This window comes from Convolutriloba macropyga, chromosome 14 (genome assembly GCF_964194025.1).
Source record: "Convolutriloba macropyga chromosome 14, txConMacr16.3, whole genome shotgun sequence".
Lineage (NCBI taxonomy): Eukaryota > Metazoa > Xenacoelomorpha > Acoela > Convolutidae > Convolutriloba > Convolutriloba macropyga.
Window position 1 is genome coordinate 21,614,456 of NC_134481.1, and position 19,854 is coordinate 21,634,309.

General features: G+C 33.8%; 2 protein-coding genes across 6 annotated transcripts in view; both read right to left on the reverse strand.

Annotated features, from left to right (window-relative positions):
* Positions 1–6,919, reverse strand: part of LOC142353142 (uncharacterized) — a 78,852-nt gene extending 71,933 nt beyond the window's left edge. For all 5 annotated transcript variants that reach the window (XM_075405354.1, XM_075405353.1, XM_075405351.1 and 2 more), the window contains exon 1: positions 6,506–6,919. In XM_075405354.1, the coding sequence (XP_075261469.1) occupies positions 6,506–6,578 (73 nt within the window). In that variant the 5' untranslated portion in view covers positions 6,579–6,919. The remainder of the gene's footprint in view (positions 1–6,505) is intronic.
* A 70-nt stretch (positions 6,920–6,989) lies between these two features.
* LOC142353144 (isocitrate dehydrogenase [NADP], mitochondrial-like) overlaps positions 6,990–19,854 on the reverse strand; it is a 15,998-nt gene continuing 3,133 nt past the window's right edge. Inside the window, exons 3-5 of the mRNA XM_075405355.1 lie at positions 17,074–17,466; positions 10,947–11,446; positions 6,990–7,868 (exon numbers count right to left, since the gene is read on the reverse strand). Of these exons, the coding sequence (XP_075261470.1) occupies positions 7,700–7,868; positions 10,947–11,446; positions 17,074–17,466 (1,062 nt within the window). The 3' untranslated portion in view covers positions 6,990–7,699. The remainder of the gene's footprint in view (positions 7,869–10,946; positions 11,447–17,073; positions 17,467–19,854) is intronic.

The window sequence follows — 19,854 nt, forward strand, 5'->3', positions numbered from 1 at the left end:
CGCTAGGCAAAGGCCCTTAATGAAGCTCAAAACTCACTGAGCGTTACCTGTTAATCCCATTTTGAAAGTTGAAAGGTCAAATTCATGGAAAAATCAGCAAACGGCCGCCAATCTAGCTTATCTGCTTTATTTTATTTAATTTTATTGCAGAACAATTTTGATCAGGAAAAAGTCAATAGATAAGTTAAACATAGCTGGCAGATTGCCAGAAAATAGCCGCAATAGATTCGTAGATCGGCAGTCTAAAAAAACAGTAAGACAGACCAAAAAAATCGTCTTTTCATTGAAGGCTGATCTGTTATATTTTGATTTAAAATCTGTATAGGTTATTTATTGCTGCCTTTATTAGCTGATCTCAAATAACCTTCATTTAGAGTGACACACACCCATTTGACCTTATCTCTTTGAATTAAAGTAAATAAAAGTCAATTTCAAATTGAGGAAGTCATTTTTGAGAGTGAGGTAAGTCAAGTGTGACCAAAAATTTAATCACGCGCATGAACAAAAAACTCGCTCCACTAAGAGCGAAAAATGACGTCACACATGCAATTCAGTTGAAATTGCATGAACGAATGAACAAAAAGTGGCTGTGACGTCATATGGTCGTAACAAAAATCATGACGACGAAATAAAAAACATAGCAGGACAAGTCCTGACGTACAATTCAAAGAATTTTCATTGACTAAACAATAAAAGACTTATAACGGACTATGAGTGAATTGGGAAAACCATTTCTAAAAAAATCAGATAAAAAAACTTAAAAAAAAACAAAAAAATCGGTGTCAAAATGCCGCATGTGAACAAAACACCACTAGCGAGAAATGAAAATTTGGTTCATACAAAAAACTAGGCCTAGAAGGAGCTATTAATGGATTGGGAAAACCATTTAGAAAAAATCCGATCCAAAAAAAATCGAAAAAAAAACAGTAAAAATCAAAGTGAAATTGCCACATGTGAACAAAAAACAACTAGCGAGAAAGCGAATTTTTGTTCAAACACCATTTTCTCACTCTACTTTAAAATTAGAGCGAAAAAATTTCACGCCGCAAAACCTTTCGCTTTTTCGCTCCATTTCCTGTTTCGGCGTGACCAAAATCACAACTCCAATTTGACTTCAAAAATCATGAAAATGTGTGAACAGATCATAAAAAAAACATAGCCGGAAGAATTCCGGAAACGACTCGAAGTGAAAATCTATTTAACCGCCATCTAACTACTCATCAGAAAAAAACTTGCCTCCACTTATTTATGATTTTCTCGAAACCAAGCCATAAAAAAAAGTAAAAACAAAAAAATCAAATCTGTTAAAATATGATAAAAAATCTGATCAAATTTTTTCATAACTTGAGATCCCGAAATAACTATCTCTGCCAAAATTACTTCATCAAAACAACTATTACTTACTAAAACCACTTAAGTGAATGTTTCAAAAATACTTGAGGCCAAATTATGAAAAAAAGCTCTTAAAAACGACTTGCACTAAAAAACTGGAAAAGGGAGTAAATTTCTTAATATTACAAAAGCATATAAATCCAAAGAAAAATTCTTTTCAGCCAATAGGGCATCAAGATGCGCGCAAAACAGTAGGCAAGACATAATAGTCTATGAAACTTGTCTCAAAAAACAGAAAATCCCAAAAACTGCAAAAAAAATTCAGAAAAATAGTTCAAATGTTCGCCATTTTTTGCATTTCTCAACAATTCTCAACAAAAAAAATGATTCATATCAAAAATTGCCCATGATTATTACTAAACAACTAGAACAACTATTATGAACTCCAAAACTCCACAAATGCCATAAAAAATTAAGGAATATAAACGGCATTCAAAAACAAATTCAACAAAAAAAACTATAAAAACTAAATGAGTTTTTTTAATAGTACAAGGAAATATTAAGCCGAAAGAGGTTCCTTTGCAATTAGAGCAATGATAAACTCGCAAAACAATGGGCAAGTTATAATAGAAAAAATAGAAATAGTTTCCTTAGACAAAAATGATTTATACCAACAAAACTTTAGTCAATTGTTATCTGACAATTCCTTAAGTAACAAGCTTCTATTCAAATCCCACTTAAAGCAGTAAAACAAAAAAACAGGTAAAAAATCATTAAATTTCGTCTAAAAATCAGCAAAACCGATCAAAAACCTCTAGCATTAAAATTCAAATAAACTACTTGAAACCTTCAATTCCTATCAAAACAAACCTAAAACTAATACAATATCATAATCAAACCTCATAACCATCAAAAGTTGCAAAAAAACTGCTTTTAAAAGCCGCACGTGAACAAAAAAATTTCGCTCGCTTAGAAAAAAAATTTTCCACACATCAATTTTTCGCTCTCTCAAAAACAGCGGTATGAACAAAAACCACTCTCTTTTCGCTCCGCTCTTCACTTTTGTTCAGCACCAAAATCACTCCAAATTTTTTCACGCGTTTCATTTCCCGCTTCAAAATTCACTCCAAAAAATGATTAAAAAAAGGACTTCTCCAATACTCCTCTTCGAGTCGTAAAAAAAGACAGCGCCCCAATACAATTCAAATTCTTTGAATTGTAAAAAACCAAGAGAAGGCCAATAATAGCCCCAGCTATCGCTGTGCGGCTATTAAAAAACAATTTGCATACAAACACAACAATAATTTCTGCAAACTGTTTGAGAAAAGTTCATGCAAAAAATTTCGGCTCACCGCATTGATAAAGGGGATACGCAAAAAATGGAAAAGGGTGGAGAAGCACAGAGCTAATACGATATTTACATACAATTGAGAATAAATCATTTTCATGGTTATTACAATTTGCCCACCCAGGCAATTTTAAGCTTCTGGATTCTTCAACTTTTTAGAGAAAATTTTCCAAACTAGTCTAACTTGAAAAAACTCGATTAATTTAACGAAGCCGTTGTTCTCTAACAACTGGCGAGCGGTGAATTCACCAGTGCCCGCAGTTCAGAGACACTCGCTTTAGCTCAATTGAAAGGGGTTTGGGGGCGGGGTAGGTGGTGAGCGCGGCCGGGGCGCAGCTTGGGGGTGGGGGGGGGAGTCGAGCCTGTTGGATTGTGGGTGGAATTAGGCGGAGGGGGTGAGTCGTGGGGGTATGAGGTGAGGGGAATCGAGAACTGCCATTCTTACCATGAAGAATTCCATGAAGCCCTTCTCTTATGTCTCTGTATACACAGGTTCAGTGAATCGCAAACTCAGAAACTAGTAAGCCATAAGGCTCTAAGAGGATTTAATTCCATGTCAGCGCAAACTGTTTATCCCGTTTTTGAGGACGAAAAGTCAAAAGGGTCAGTCGAAAAATTAAGCCAAATTTCGTTTGAGCGCAATTTAAAACATTTTTTTAATTTTGCTGTCTGCCTTGAATGCTTTCATTAAAGAATACTTTGATTTGATATCAATAAGAATTTTTTGCTATCCCATAAATACATATGTATAATACGCATTTATCAAAAACTCAAAAGCTGGCATGTTTTAGCGAATGACTGAAAACATAGCTGGCAGATTGCCAGAAAATAGCCGCAATAGATTCGTAGATCGACAGTCTATAAAAACAGTAAAAAAGACAGACCAAAAAAATTCGTCTTTTCATTGAAGGCTGATCTGTTATATTTTGATTAAAAATCTGTATAAGTTTTTGCTGCCTCTATTAGCTGATCTCAAATAACCTTCATTTAGAGTGACACACGCCCATTTGACCTTATCTCTTTGAATTAAAGTAAATAAAAGTCAATTTCAAATTGAAGTCATTTTTGAGAGTGAGGTAAGTCAAGTGTGACCGAAAATTTAATCACGCGCATAACAAAAAACTCGCTCCACTAAGAGCGAAAAATGACGTCACACATGCAATTCAGTTGAAATTGCATGAACGAATGAACAAAAAGTGGCTATGACGTCATATGGTCGTAACAAAAATCATGACGAAATAAAAAAACAGCAGGACAAGTCCTGACGTACAATTCAAAGAATTTTCATTGACTAAACAGAAAACTAGACCTAGCTCGGACTATGAATGGACTGGGCAAACCATGTAGACAAAAATCCGATCCAAAAAATCGAAAAAACAGTAAAAATCAAAGTGAAATTGCCGCATGTGAACAAAAAACAACTAGCGAGAAAGCGAATTTTTGTTCAAACACCATTTTCTCACTCTACTTTAAAATTAGAGCGAAAAAATTTCACGCCGCAAAACCTTTCGCTTTTTCGCTCCACTTCCTGTATCGGCGTGACCAAAATCACTACTCCAATTTGACTTCAGAAATCATGAAAATGTGTGAACAGATCTTAAAAAAAAAACATAGCCGGAAGAATTCCGGAAGCGACTCGAAGCGTAAAAACTTGACAAAAACCCTAATTGCAGCTGAAACCATTACCTTTTTTAATAAACCATAAACTAATTACCCCCACACCCCCCCCCCCCCGGTCTGATCTAAAAATTGGTGAAATTTAAACCACTGTCACCAAGAGAAACAAAATGCCGCAAAAATATTTATTATTGAAAACGTTTGGTAAGGATAAGTGCAAAATAATTAGGATAGTAAAAACACTGATAGTCTCAAAAAACTGACAGGGCTATCAACTGCCCTCATATAATAATGCATGATTATAATCTCAAAAAGATCGCTAAAGCAAACGGCAGATAATAATAACTTAGAAACTAAATTAAATTTTTCAAAAAATAATGCTGAAAGTTAAGAATCAGAAAACTACTACAGTTCGATTTCTCATCACTGCAATTGAGACAAAAACAACATATACTTTTTTCTTCTTGTATATATGCTAGACAACATCATTCCAAACTAATTCAAAAATTAAATTAATCATAGAAAAGCAACCGAGTAATATTTAAAGGCAAAAAAATGTTTAAGAACAATACCAAGGTCGGAAAAAAATAAAAAAAGTAATAAGTAGCAATTCTGGAAAAGGCTTTCTAGTAAACTCTTAATACTGCCTGATGTTGAATGCAACCCAATTGCAACCCAAAGAAATCAATTGCAACCCAAAGAAATGACGAAAATCTAAGAAAAAGCCGAAATCACTCAATTTGTTAATAACTGAAAAAATCAATAAAACCAGTATAAATGTAGGTGCCAGGACAGAGCTAGAATGATACAAGCTAGATTGTGAAAAATATGGACACAATGTAAGGAACACAGTAACAAAGACTAATTCTTGATTTTTGAAAGCTCAAATCAAATTTTAAAATTTTGAAAGATTAAAAATCAAATTTAAAAAAAACAAGAAAAACTAACACCATTTCATTTTTCAGCATTCGAGACATAGAAAATACAACGATACATCCGAGACAAAAATCTATCCTCCTGAACAGATCAAAAAAAAGAAAAAGCAGAAATCAAACATACGAAACATTGAAATATTTTGCAAAAAAAGGTAAAAAAAAATTTTAGGACTGCATTTATAAAAAAAATTTAACTAATTTTCAAAAATTTAACGCTAAAAATTTATTGACGTTTTTATTGAAACAAAATTAAAGCCCCTCATGTTGCACAAAAAGAATATTTCTAGAAATAAAAACCATAATACAGACAAAAAACTGAGAAAAATAGGAAAAAAACTACCAAAATCGGATTAGCATATGAATAATTTTATAAAACAAAATTACAGCGAGGTAAAAAGAGGCATCGAGTATATGGATTGTCAACGGGAAGTTGTCATATTGACTGATTTTTGACAAAAAGACGGCTAAAAGATCCAAAAATGAAGAAAATAATAAGAAAAAAGTCAAAAATTAATTAAAACAAGAAATTTATGCCAATTTTTAACTTGAAACGCGTTTTCAGGCTCTGCAAAACACTGTGCTATTAATTTCCAAGGTTTACATTTCAATATAGTATCGAATAAACTTTATTTCTACAAGAAACCAAATTAAAAGCAAAAAAATTCGGCCACTTAGACGAAAAAAACGGCTAAAAACGGTTATCTATATGTGCCATTCAGTCAAAAACTACTCTTCAAAGTCAAAAAGTCATTCACTAAACGCAGCGCATGATCAAAAAACTTCTCTCGCTCAGAAAAAATTAGTTCACACGGCAATTTTTGTCACTTTCGCTTTTAGGTCAAAACAGCGTCTGAACGAATAGTACTTCCGGTAAAAAAAAAAACCTTAAGAAAACCAATACTCCTCTTCGAGTCGTAAAAAGACAGCGCCCCAATACAATTCAAATTCTTTGAATTGTAAAAAACCAAGAGAAGGCCAATAATAGCCCCAGCTATCGCTGTGCGGCTATTAACTAGTATGTGAATGAAAATAACTAGTTGCATATAATGACAGTGTCAATAAAAATTTCTGTTTTGCATCATTTTTGGGAGCCATCTACATTATGCGCTCAATCTTTTAATTTTTTGGGGATCCATTTTAAAAGTACTTTCAATCTACACACACGGAGATTGTCGTGCAATACAATATGAATGTTTTAGCAATTTGTGAAAATTTTGAGTTAAAAAAACGGCTACACAAGGCCGGGGGGGGGGGGGGGGGGGGCAAGACGTACCGTCTGTGTTGAGCATAAACCCGTCTAGCGACGGATCCTCGCCAAAATTGTTGCTTGGCTGCACTGGCTGCATTTTCTTCCCACTTCACTGCAATTTCATTAACACTCCAGTTAGTAAAATTATCTTGTCACACCTGTTTCCTACTAATATAGACTGAAACCATAACAGTCCATTAAGTTCGAAACAGCAGAAACTTTTGTCCGTCCGAGTCTTCGTTATAACGTGAAGAGACGAGAGCTGCAATCTGCTCACGCCATTACAATTCAGTGCTTGTAATTTAGCGTCGAGGACCAGAAAGCAATATTATTTGTTCACATATTTGTCCATTACGTCAACATGACCTTGCGTACCAGAGCAAATTAACTCTGTACAGTCGAATATATTTAATCTGAAACGAATCAAATAGTAAAAACCGACGTTCGTAAAGTTTATATTTAACTTTAGAACGGTGACAAGTGGTCAACCGACTTTGCACAAACGAAGAGGTTTTCAAAGCTTTGAAGCATCATTAAATCTGATAAAGATACATAATCTGAACTTCGATACATGCCAAATCAGATAGAATGACAAACTATTCAGAAAATACTCCATAATATTACCAATACTTTACAAACTTTACAGAAAAAAACACACAATTGATTCAATTTTACGAAAATATAGTTGCCGCGTTATATAACAGCCCAGTCATATAGTAGCCGGCTAATCGTATCGTATAGTAGTAACTTAATAAAAACCCAACAGCGAAAAATTGAGAATTATTTCTCTAATCCGATGAAGAATCTCAATGATCAACTTTTGAATCGTAAATTTTCTTAATTAGGAAGACGAATCTTTAAATTGTAGCGCCAATTAGATTTTCTGCCTGGTTAACTTCGGCTTCCTTTGACTTCATCAAGAATCCATAATCTGTATCTGAGTTGTTTGATGTGCCAATATAATTAAGGGTGGATTTGACCAGATAAAGGAAGGGCAATTTTCTGCAAGGTAGACTGGAGGGGTAAGGTCAGTTGAGTGAATCAACTCTGCTAGTTTAGTTTCACAAGATACACAAGTTGACAGCTAAGTTTGATCCATATCTCAAGTTTCAGTTCGACTCAATACAGGTCGAATTCCGAATTCCAGTCGGCAATAATAACTCTAGACAAAGGATAAATAGCTTCACATTTAAACATGTAAAAATTAGCTGATGAAAATCAAAGTCGACTCTGCAAATTCTGTGCAATGTCATCCAGGAAATCCAAAGTATTTCTGTAATGCTCTGGTTTTACATTTGATACACCATGAATGCAGCCAGCCAAGTCTTTGGTCATGCTCCCTTGTTCTACAGTCGATATGCAAGCTAGCTCTAATGTGTCACAAAATCTAAAACAAATATAACTAGTCAATGCTCGGTCACTCTGGCTTTAGGATTCTCGCTTGTGCAAAAGTCTAATTTTTAGGTTTTTGACGAACGAGAAAAATTTGAATATTTTGAGGGTACCAAATAATTTGAATTAGTTACTAGTGTGTTTAGGTAGGCCCGCCTTTCAAAAAAAACATAGCCGGCAGATTGCCGGAAAATGGCTGCGATAGACGCTTGTGGCCTTCCATGGAATTGAAACTGATTCATTAATAGACCACTAGACGTTTTGGGTTAGATTTTTATGAGACACAAAACTCTATAAGGAAAAAGCTCTAATAGAGCTTATTCAAAATTAACATTCGAAATTAAAAACTCAAAAACAAGACCCTAATACCCAAGAATTAGGGCATTTACGTTTGGCACTACTTAGATGCACACTATTGATCTTTAACTACTAAATGTTCACAAAACTTAAAGTTCATTAGGTGAGTTCAGAAGTCAATTTTTCGAATGAGTTCAGAAGTTCAGAGTGAGGTAAGTCACGAAATTGACCTAAAAGCAGAACAAATGACGTCACGCATACAAATTTTAACTGCGCAGCATTAAAGACACTGAAACTGAAAAAGTCAATAGTTGAAAAAATCATCGACGGAGACGTCGAATTAAAAACATAGCAGGACAAGTCCTGACGTACAATTCACAGAATTTTCACTGACTAACCAAAAAAAACTAGACCTAGAACGGACTATGAGCGAATTAGGAAACCCTTTAAAAAACCAGATCAAAAAATTCAAAAATGAAAATCAAAGTCAAAAGGCCGCATGTAAACACAAAATCCACTAGAGAGAAGGGACATTTGTTTCAAACAAAAAACTACGCCTAGAATGAACTATGGATGGACCGTGAAAACCATTTAAAAAAATCCGATCTAAAAAATCGAAACAGTAAAAATCAAAGTGAAATTGGCGCATGTGAGCAAAAAACCACAAGCGAGAAAGCGAATTTTTGTTCAAACAGCAATTTCCTACTCTACTTGAATATTCGAGAGACAAAATTTAACGCCGCAAAACCAATCACTTTCCCGCTCCATTTCAAGTTTCGGCGCGACCAAAATTACTACTCCAATCTGACTTCAAAAACCATGAAAATGTTTAAACAGATCTTTAAAGCATAGCCGGAAGAATTCCGGAAAAGACTCAAAGATGTGTTTGCCAAAAACAACCTCAGACTGTCGAATAACTAACTACCGATGTAAGTGAGCCGTAGTGAAGAGAAAAGAATATCTCAATTGGATTGAAAAAAAAAATAATTGAAAAAAAGCAAATTAAACCAAAAAAAAAATACGAAAATTCAATTAGGTTTCCATTTTGTACAAGTAGAAATACAAAAGGAAAACAATATTTCAAGCAATTGAGACAATTTCATTGCACACACTATTTCGGACAAGCCAAAATAAGCACAACATCTCGAGTTTTGAAATAACCCAAAAAACTAAAAACTAAAAATTTTTTCGCACTTTTTTGTCAAAATTCAAAAAACTATTTGATACCACTGAACCTGTTTTTATTTTGTAAGAAAAACAGCCACGAGCGTTAATTGTAATTTCGGTTATAAGTAAAAGCAATAAAACACAATATTGGGCAAAAAATTGCTAAAATAGTCTTAAAACCGGAGAATTTGTTGAATAAGCTACAAATTAGCAAATAACTCCCTTTAACTATTAGAAAAAACCTTCGAAATTCAATCAAAACGGACTGAAAAATATAAATTTAGTATAGAAAAACTTTTTAGAGAACAATAATTTCGAAAAACAAAAAAAAACACCTTGAAGAAGCCGCACGTTAACAAAAAATTGATATATTAAAGTTCTGCCATCAAACTTTAATTGCGTTCAATTAGTAAAAGAGCCCTAACATCAACTTTAATTTATCAGTTGAATTTAAATTGTTGGACTTAAACTGAAAAAATAATCTGAAAATCAAAAAACAGAAGGTTTTGGCAATAAACTTCAGAAACCGAAAAATTCAGCAAAAAGCTGTTCTTGAAAAAATACACTTAATTTCATATTAGGGAAATCAAAAGGCCAGCAACACCAATTTAAAAATTAATTGGAACCAAAAAAGTTACCCCAGACACTAAAACATGAAAAAGAATACAAAAACCGCTAAAAAGCGCCTAAACTGGCAAAATCACAAAAAAGCTCAAGATTGCATGTAAAGGTCTAATATGTAATTGAGATGGTCACAAACGCTCCTAAGCGTACAGATACTAGTTATTGTGTTTTAGAAAAGCCAATTCACCCGAAAAAATGAACTGAAAAAAAACTGCATCGAAAAAGCCTCATATGATAAAATTTTGCTCAAAAAAAAATTTCACGCCTACATTTCTCGTTCTGTTTCAAAAGAAGGCATGATAAAAAGAAACCACCTTTAAAATGAAACCACTCTCTTTTCTCTGCTCTTTAAACTTATTCACTGAAACACCTTTTCTAACTTTATTCACTCCCTGAACTTCCGGCTTTCTTGCTCGCTCGCTTATCAAAAAAAAAACAGAAAACCATAAAGCTTCTTTGACAGCGCGCCAATACAATTCAAAAAAGACAGCGCCCCAATACAATTCAAATTCTTTGAATTGTAAAAAACCACGATGTACCCAATAATAGCCGCTATCACTTCAACGCTGTTAAAAAGAATCTAAGTAATCTGTGGTTGCAGAAATTGGAGAAACTATAACAGTTTTGTACGTTTTTCTTCTAGACACGAGCGGAGACGACCATTTTTTTGCTCCAAAAACGTGCTTTCAAAGCATCATTTTAAATGAAAAAAATGGTCCCCCGACAGCTCGGTTTTCAAACTTGCAAACCAATATGAACAATTTTGCGGGGAAAATTGCGGGACTTTATTTTGTTCCACTATGACCACAATATGGTTTTTTAAGAGCTTTGCTATGATTGTGCTCCTTAAGAAAAAGATAATAATCGGCTTCAAGAAAAAGATAATAATCGAGTTTTGCTTCAAAAATCCAGGCTCGCATATATTTCCTTTTCCCTAATTCATGCAGGGTTGGAACAAGAAGAAAATTTGGAAAAGAGTATGTACCTGATTAAATCATTATTGTCATCTAGTCTCCCTCTGTGCTGTAAACCCCTTGTCCATGCAAATATAGACGCGATGGGATTAGTGCTAGTCGGATTACCCTTCTCGTGTTCTCTATAATGTCTCGTAACTGTTCCATGAGCAGCTTCTGTTTCTATCGTCTTTCCATCCGGGCACATAAGAACACTAGTCATTAAACCCAAACTACCGAACCCTTGAGCAACAATGTCACTTTGAACATCCCCGTCGTAATTCTTACACGCCCACACAAAGCCACCAGAGCTCTTCAAACACTGTGCAACCATGTCGTCTATCAAACGATGCTCGTACCATATTTTTGCCTTCTCAAACTCGACTTTGTAATCTGACTCAAAAATTTCCGCAAAAATGTCTTTGAAAAGACCGTCATATTTCTTCAGGATTGTATTTTTGGTACTAAGATACAGAGGCCATTTCTTCATTAAAGCATACTGCATTGAGCTGTGCGCAAATCCTCTGATAGACTAAAACGAGCAAAATTTTCACTATTAAAATGGAAACACCTCTAAACCATTAGCTGCTAAGTTAGATTTCCAGAAATCTTGACTAAAACCATTGCGAGAGAATATTTTCACAAAAAGCAGGCAGCTTTGTCACCATATAGCAAATACAAAAATCTCGAGCATTATAGCAGTTCAGTCAACTATAAGTTTCCAGTTATGATTAAACTGTACACAATTGTAAAGGCTAAAATTTTGAGATCATTTTTGATAGAAAACATTAACTGTTCAATGCAAGCCTAAAATTTTAGATTCGAACTAAACTTTTTTAAATTACAAGTTTTACGTTACAAATAAGTTAAAAATTTTATGTTGACAAAAATTTAGAGCTCCGGAGCCAGAGAAGAATTTGAGTTTATTGTCGACCATGTAGTTGATTTATATTAAGGCAACTGCCTGCGATACTTGATTATTTTCTTTTGTAAAACTGCAGCTCATAAACGCGCGCATCAACACGAAAATCAAATTTCACGTGTGCAAAAAAGTAGCTAAAAGAGGCTTCAAAGTAGAGACAAAACATCGCCTAATTTCTACTATTCTCTATTAATTAAACTAATTCTCTATTAATTTCAAATTTCAGGTGAGTTGAAGCAGCGTGGCGGAATGAGCGTGAGTGGAAAGACAGGGCGGGGTGGGTGGAGTGAGGTGGTGTAATCCACAAAAAATACTATACCTGGCATCAAGATTTTTATGTCCCCTCAGCAGCTTTGGTGATTTTTACAATTAGAAACTAGTCAAGATTGTGAGAGAACTTCACAACAACTTAACGCCCTCTGGGCTTAACCTGTTTATCCACTATTGAGGACGAAAAGTTAAATGGTCAGGCAAAAAGACAATGAGACGAGAAGTCGGCAGTACGAAAAATCACAACATAGCAGGACAAGTCCTGACGTACAATTCAAAGAATTTTCATTGACTAAACAGAAAAACTAGACCGAGAATGGACTATGAGTAAATTGAGAAAACCATTTTTGAAAAAATCAGAACAAAAAATTAAGAAATAAACAGAAAATCGATGTCAAAATGCCGCATGCGAACAAGAAAACCACTAGCGAGAATTGAAAATTTAATTCAAACATAAAACTAGGCGTAGAATGAGCTGTGAATGAATTGCGAAAACCATTTAGAAAAAAATCAGATCCAAAAAATCGAAAAAACAGTAAAAATCAGAGTGAAATTGCCGCATGTGAACAAAAAAGCACTACCGAGAAACCGAATTTTTGTTTAAACACCGTTTTCTCACTCTACTTTAAAATAAGAGCGAAAAAAATTCACGCCTCAAAACCACTCGCTTTTTCGCTCCATTTCCTGTTTCGGCGTGACCAAAATCACTACTTCAATTTGACTTCAAAAATCAAGAAAATGTGTGAACAGATCTTAAAAAAAAACATAGCAGGACAAGTCCTGACGTACAATTCAAAGAATTTTCATTGACTAAACAAACAACTAGACCTAGAACGGACAATGAGTGAATTGGGAAAACCATTTCTAAAAAAATCAGATGAAAAAAACAAAAAAAAAACAGAAAATCAATGTCAAAATGCTGCTAGGGAGAACAAAAAACCACTGCAGAGATATGTAATTTTGATTCTAACAAAAAGCTAGGTCCAGAATGAGCTGTGAATGGATTGGGAAAACTATTTAGAAAAAAATCCGATCCAAAAAATCGAATAAAACAGTAAAAATTAAAGTGAAATTGCAGCATGTGAACAAAAAACCACTACCGAGAAACCGAATTTTTGTTCAAACACCGTTTTCTCACTCTACTTGAAAATTAGAGCGAAAAAAATTCACGCCGCAAAACCACTCGCTTTTTCACTCCATTTCCTGTTTCGGCGTGACCAAAATCACCACTCCAATTTGACTTCAAAAATCATGAAAATGTGTCAACAGATCTTAAAAAAAAACATAGCCGGAAGAATTTCGGAAGCGACTCGAAGCGACAGAACTTCACCTACAAAACCGTAATTGAAACGGAAATCACTAACTTTTTATTAAACTATTAAATCACTACCTTCCCAGGTCTGCTCTAAAAATTGGCGAAACTTAAACCACTGTCAACAAGAGCAACAAAAAGCAGCAAAATTTTTTAAATTGAAAACGTTTGGTAACGTTAAAAATCCAGAAAAATTAAAGTGGTCAAAAACCTGATAGTCTGAAAAAGCTGACAGGGTTATCAAAAGTTAAATCTTTTCAAAAGAGAAAGCTCAAAATTAAGAATCAGGAAACACCTATAATTACAATTCTAATCACTGCGATGAAGACAGAAAACAACACACACCTGTTCCTTCTTGTACATAAGCTAGACAACATGATTTCATACTAAATCAAAAATAAAAATGATCATAGAAAAGACATAAGCAGCAGAATATTCAAAGGCAAAAAATCGTTTTAATTAATACCAAGTCCGGAAGAAAGCTGTAGTAATTAGTCATAAGTGGAAATTTTGGAAAAAGCTTGCTATCAAACTCTCAGTACTGCCTTATGTTGAATGAAATCAATTGCAAACCAAAGAAATGACGAAAATTTAAGAAAAAGCTGAAATCATTCATTTTTTACAACTGAAAAAATCAATATACCGAAAATAAATGTAGGTGCCAGGACAAAGCTAGAAGGATACTAACTAGAATGTAAATATGGGCACAATGTAAGGAACACCGTAACAAAAAGACATTCTTGATTTCTGAAAGTTAAAATCAATTTAAAAAATTCAAGAAAAACGAATACATTTCATTGTTCAGCATTCAAGACATAGAAAAGATAACTAGTCATCCGATACAAAGATCTATCCTTCTGAAGAGAACAAAAAAAGGAAAAAGCAGAAATCATAAATACGAAACATTGAAACATTTTGCAAAAAAATGGTCAAAGAACTTTTAAGTTAAATCTGAATTTAGGAAAAAGTTTTAACTGTTTTTCAAAAACGTAACGCTAACAAATAATTGAATTGTTATTTAACCACAATTAAAGTCCCTCATGTAGCACAATAAAACTATTTCTAGCAATTAGAACCAAAATACAAACGAAAAACTGACGAAAATCGGAAAAAACTACCAAAATCGGATTAGCATATGTACAATTTCATGAAAAAAAATTACATCCAGGTAGAAAGAGGCGTTGAGTATAGAAATTATCAAAGAGAAGTTGCCATATTAACTGATTTTTGACAAAAAAGACGGTTAAAAGATCCAAAAATGAAGAAATTAATATTAAAAAGCCAAAAACTAACTAACAAGAATTATGTGCCAGCTTTCAACTTGAAATGCATTTTCAGGCACTGCAAAACACTGTGGTATCAATTTTCGAGGTTGACATTTCAATATAGTATCGAATAAATTTTATTTCTACAAGAAACCGAATTTAAAGCAAGAAAATTGGGCCACTTAGACGAAAAAAACGGCTAAAAACGGTCATCTATATGTGCAATTCAGTCAAAAACTACTTTTCAAAGTCAAAAAATCATTCACTAAACACAGCGCATGATCAAAAAACTTCTCTCACATAGCGAAAATCTGTTCACCGAGACAGCTTTTCTCACTTTCGCTTTTAGGTCACAATGCCGCGTGAACAAATCTACTTCCTGTAAAACAAAACATAGCCGGAAGAATTCCGGAAGCGACTCGAAGCACCAAAACTTCACAAAAAGCTGAAGCCATTACCTTTTGTATTAAACCATTAACTCATTACCTCCCTAGGTCTGATCTAAAAATCGGAGAAATTTAAACCACTATCACCAAGAGAAAGAAAATGCAGCAAAATTTTATTATTGAAAACGTTTGGTAACGTTAAAAAAGTCTGCAACTTTTAGGATGGTCGAAAAACTGATAGCCTGACAAAGCTGACAGGGCCATCAATTGCCCTCAGATAATTATTGATTCTAATCTCAAAAAGATCGCAAAAGCAAACGGCAGATAAAAACTTTTCAAAAAAGACAGGAAAGTCAAAATTATTCAAAAAAGAGTGCTCAAACTTAAGAATCAGAGAAACACTACAATTAGATTTCTAATCACGGCAATTAAGACTAAAATAATACATGATTCTTCTTGTTGTATATATGCTAGACAACATGATTTCATACTAATTCAAAAATTAAATTAATCATAGAAAAACAAAAGCAACAGAATAATATTCAAAGGCAAAAAATCGTCTAAAAACAATACCAAGCCCGGAAGAAAATTGCAATTAATAGTAATAAGTACAAACGTTGGAAAAGGCTTTCTAGCAAACTCCCAGTACTGCCTTATTTTGAATTAAATCAATTGCAAACCGAAGAAACCAAGATCTAAGAAAAAGCTGAATTCATTCAATTTTTTAACAACTGAAAAAATCAATATAACGAATATAAAAGTAGGTGCCAGGACAAAACTAGAATGATACAAACCAGAATGTGAAGAATATGGACACAATGTTAGGAACACCGTAACAAAAAGACCAATTCTTGATTTTGGAAAGTTAAAAATCAAATTTAAAAAAATCAAGAAAAACGAGTACATTTCATTGATCAGCATTCGAGACATAGAAAAAACAACGAGTCATTCGAGACAAAAATCCAACTTGCTGAGGAGAATAAAACAAGAAAAAGCAGAATTCAGACATGCGAAACAATGAAACATTTTGCAAAAAAGTGGTCAAAAAATATTTAAGACTGCATTTATGAAAAAAATTTATCTGTTTTTTCAAAAACTTAACACCAAAAATGATTGAATTTTTATTGAAACAAAATTAAAGTCCCTCATGTTCCCCAAAATACTATTTCTAGTAATTAAAATCAAAATACAAACAAAAACTGAAAAAAATTGGCATAAAACTACGAAAATCGGATTAGCAAATGTACAATTTTATGAAACAAAATTACATCGAGGTAGAAAGAGGCATTGAGTATATGAATTATCAAAGAGAAGTTGCCATATTAACTGATTTTTGCCAAAAGCAGCTAAAAGATCCAAAAATGAAGAAATTAATAGAAAAAAAAGCCAAAAATTAACTAAAAAATCAAGAAATATGTGCCAATTTCGCATTTGAAACGCAATTTCAGGCTATGCAAAATAGTGTACTATCAATTTCCGGGGTTTACATTTCAACATAGCATCGATTAAAAATTACTTCTACAAAAACCAAATTACAAGCAAAAAAAAACTAGGCCACTTAGACGAAAAAACGGCTAAAAACGGTTATCTATATGTGCCATTCAGTCAAAGCTACTTTTCTATGTCAAAAAGTCATTCACTAAACGCAGCGCATGATCAAAAAACTTTTCTCGCTCAGAAAAAATTAGTTCACACTGCAATTTTGCTCGCTTTCGCTTTTAGGTCAAAACATCGTCTGAACGAATAGTACTTCCGGTAAAAAAAAACCTTAAGAAAACCAATACTCCTCTTCGAGTCGTAAAAACCGAGAGAAAACCAATACTCCTCTTCGAGTCGTAATAAAAAAGACAGCGCCCCAATACAATTCAAATTCTTTGAATTGTAAAAAAGACAGCGCCCCAATACAATTCAAATTCTTTGAATTGTAATAAAAGAAAGAGGAATAGGTGTAATATAATTGTAACAACTTTGTTTGAGAGCAATTAACAAAGAACAGCGTTTTACCTCTTCTGTATTGTACATTCCCAGAGCACATCCTCTATCTTTGAAACTGAACACTTCAATGCGCTGAGGAGCCCCTCCAGATTCCGGGGTGAATACTATTTCGAACTTTCCAGCTTGATCAACAACAAAATCCTGAGCCTTGTACTGATCTGCATGTGCGTGACGGCCTATCACAATGGGCTGCTTCCATCCTGGTATAAGTCTAGGGATATTGTTGATAATAATTGGCTCTCTGAAAACAGTACCTCCCAGAATGTTCCGAATTGTGCCATTAGGTGATACCCACATTTTCTTAAGATTGAACTCTTTGACACGTTGCTCATCTGGGGTAATGGTAGCGCATTTGATCCCCACATTATACTTCTTAATGGCTTCAGCTGCATCTATTGTAACCTGAAAACAGAGAACTAAACAAGTTCAGCACTATCATCAACGTTAAAAAGAGGGCGGTCTGAATTTTTCAAGCATTTAACGCCAACTTTCCAAAAAAAGACTATCAAATATTTTTTTCTAGATTACTGTAACCAATTATAACGAACAAAAAAACTTCTCCCTTACGTATTTCATACAATCTGTCCAGTCATAAATAAGGATTTTCTATCTCAAAAATCTTGATATCCTGCCTTTCCTATGTATAATTGTAAAATATTTCACTCATTGTTATCCAAAAGTAAAAATAAAAATTTATCTTCATCTAATTTTGATTGGAAAACCTTTTGATTGTCTAAACTTGAACACTATTTATTTTTAAAAAAGCATCTCTGTTTGCAACTGACCAACTTCGTTTTATTTGTGCACCTCACATATAATCTGCAGTTTAGAGAAAATACGTGAACATATACCCGAAGCAGTCTACTTCAGTCATGTTCATTACAACTTTCACAGTTTTACCCATCGTCGAGCTTTAAAAATCTTTAAAATATGATTTTTCGAAACTCGCATTTTTCTTCGGGTTGTAATTTTAAGTTCAAAATCAAACAACAGGCAGATTGCCGAAAAATACCCACCGAAGACCTTAGCCTTCATTTGAAGTGAAAATGTTAAATTATTGACACAAAATTATTATTCGATTAAAAAAATCTTCTTTTTGTGACTTTAAAAAATTTTTCTCAATTCCCCAAGTTTTCTCAAATCTGACTCCACGCACGTCAGTTATCAAAAAGATACAATTGAATTCGAGATAATAGAAAAATGCCTCAAGCACAAAAAACAACTTTCTCAAAATCATTTCAATGTGCGGAATTCAAATCTCTCGAGAGCTCGTGATGAGGTGTTTGTCAAATTCATTAACTGCTTAAGCGCAAAAGCACAGCCAAGAACAATCAAAACTAACGTAGAAAATCAATATCCTTGAAAAAATCTTCATTTCATCTGATTAGTAACTACAATTTCAAATATTCAAATGTTTGATCGTAGCATCCCAACCAAACGTATGATCTAAAACATTTAATAACACAAAAGACAATTATGAAAAGTAAAATAAACAGAAGATAATTTTAAAAAGAAAACATGAAATAGCAAAAAAGCAAAACAACAAAAACTAGCTCCAAATTGCATCTAGATACCTAACAAGTACCTGAAGCGGTCAAAACACCTCCCAAACGCAAAAATAATTGTTAATATACATAAAATAAGCCCTTTGGCCGATTAAGAAAATAAACTAATCTTAGTGCAATTTTCACATGAATATTAGTTTTTTAACTGTCAATTGAAAGGAAACCCCTCCAATAAAAGGGTAATCGGTCAGCCCGAACGCGGTAACGCCACTCTCATTTAAACTTTGATGAGTAAATTCCGACTAATTTATTGAGCTGAGCGCCTCCAAATTGTGCATGAGAGAGCAACTTACATCACGCACAACTTCAAAAGCCAAAAGGTCAAGAAGAAACTTTTAGTAAAAAAAAACACACAAGTTCAATAGTTGCCTAGGACATCGATAGGCAACTGTTCAATTCTACCAAAAAAGTGAACTATAAAAGATAGTTCACGCTTTTCAATCAACAGTCGTGTATGAGAGAAAGAAACACTAATATGGGATGGTTATAGCTGGAACTAATTATACGGAAGGAGTAGATTAAGACACACGAACTTACTCTTAATTAAACTAAACAAGGAACATATTACATAAAACGCAAATCAAGCCATTGTGCCAGCTTGTTCAATAGAAAATGCTGTGGACTGGCCTAAAAAATATTTTATCAATTGATTTAGATAGCTGTTAGCTTAAACTTTTATCCCGCAGGCACAATGATAGTTAGTTCCACTTCAACGATACAAGGATGATTTAGAAGAGTACAAAACACATGGAACATTACTTTGGTTAGCACGCATATAACACCTAGAAATGGCCGTAGGTAATGTGAAGCAGGTTTCGTAAAGCTTTTTCGTGTATTGGAAGAAATTCGTTGAAAAATTGAACTCAGTCAGCTCATCTACCGATTACATCCTCAAATTTTCTTTAAACAATGGACAACTGGAATGGAAACACACGTTTAGAAGTACAATCCCTCTTTCTCCGAAGAAGGAAAAGATGACCGTACTTGAAAGCAGAGCAATCCCAAAGACTAATGACAAGTGCGTGGGAAAAAATGAGCCAAAATGTGGAAGGAAATCTATGTTGTGCAGTTTTGATACCAACAGCCGTACTCCGCAGTAAATTTTTTACATGTCAACCAAGGTTGTCGACTACAGCAACACTAAAAAGCAATAATTGTTTGTTTTTTTAACTATAGCGACTCCTACATTGAGCCTTCGAATCATTGAGCCTATTATCACTGTTCC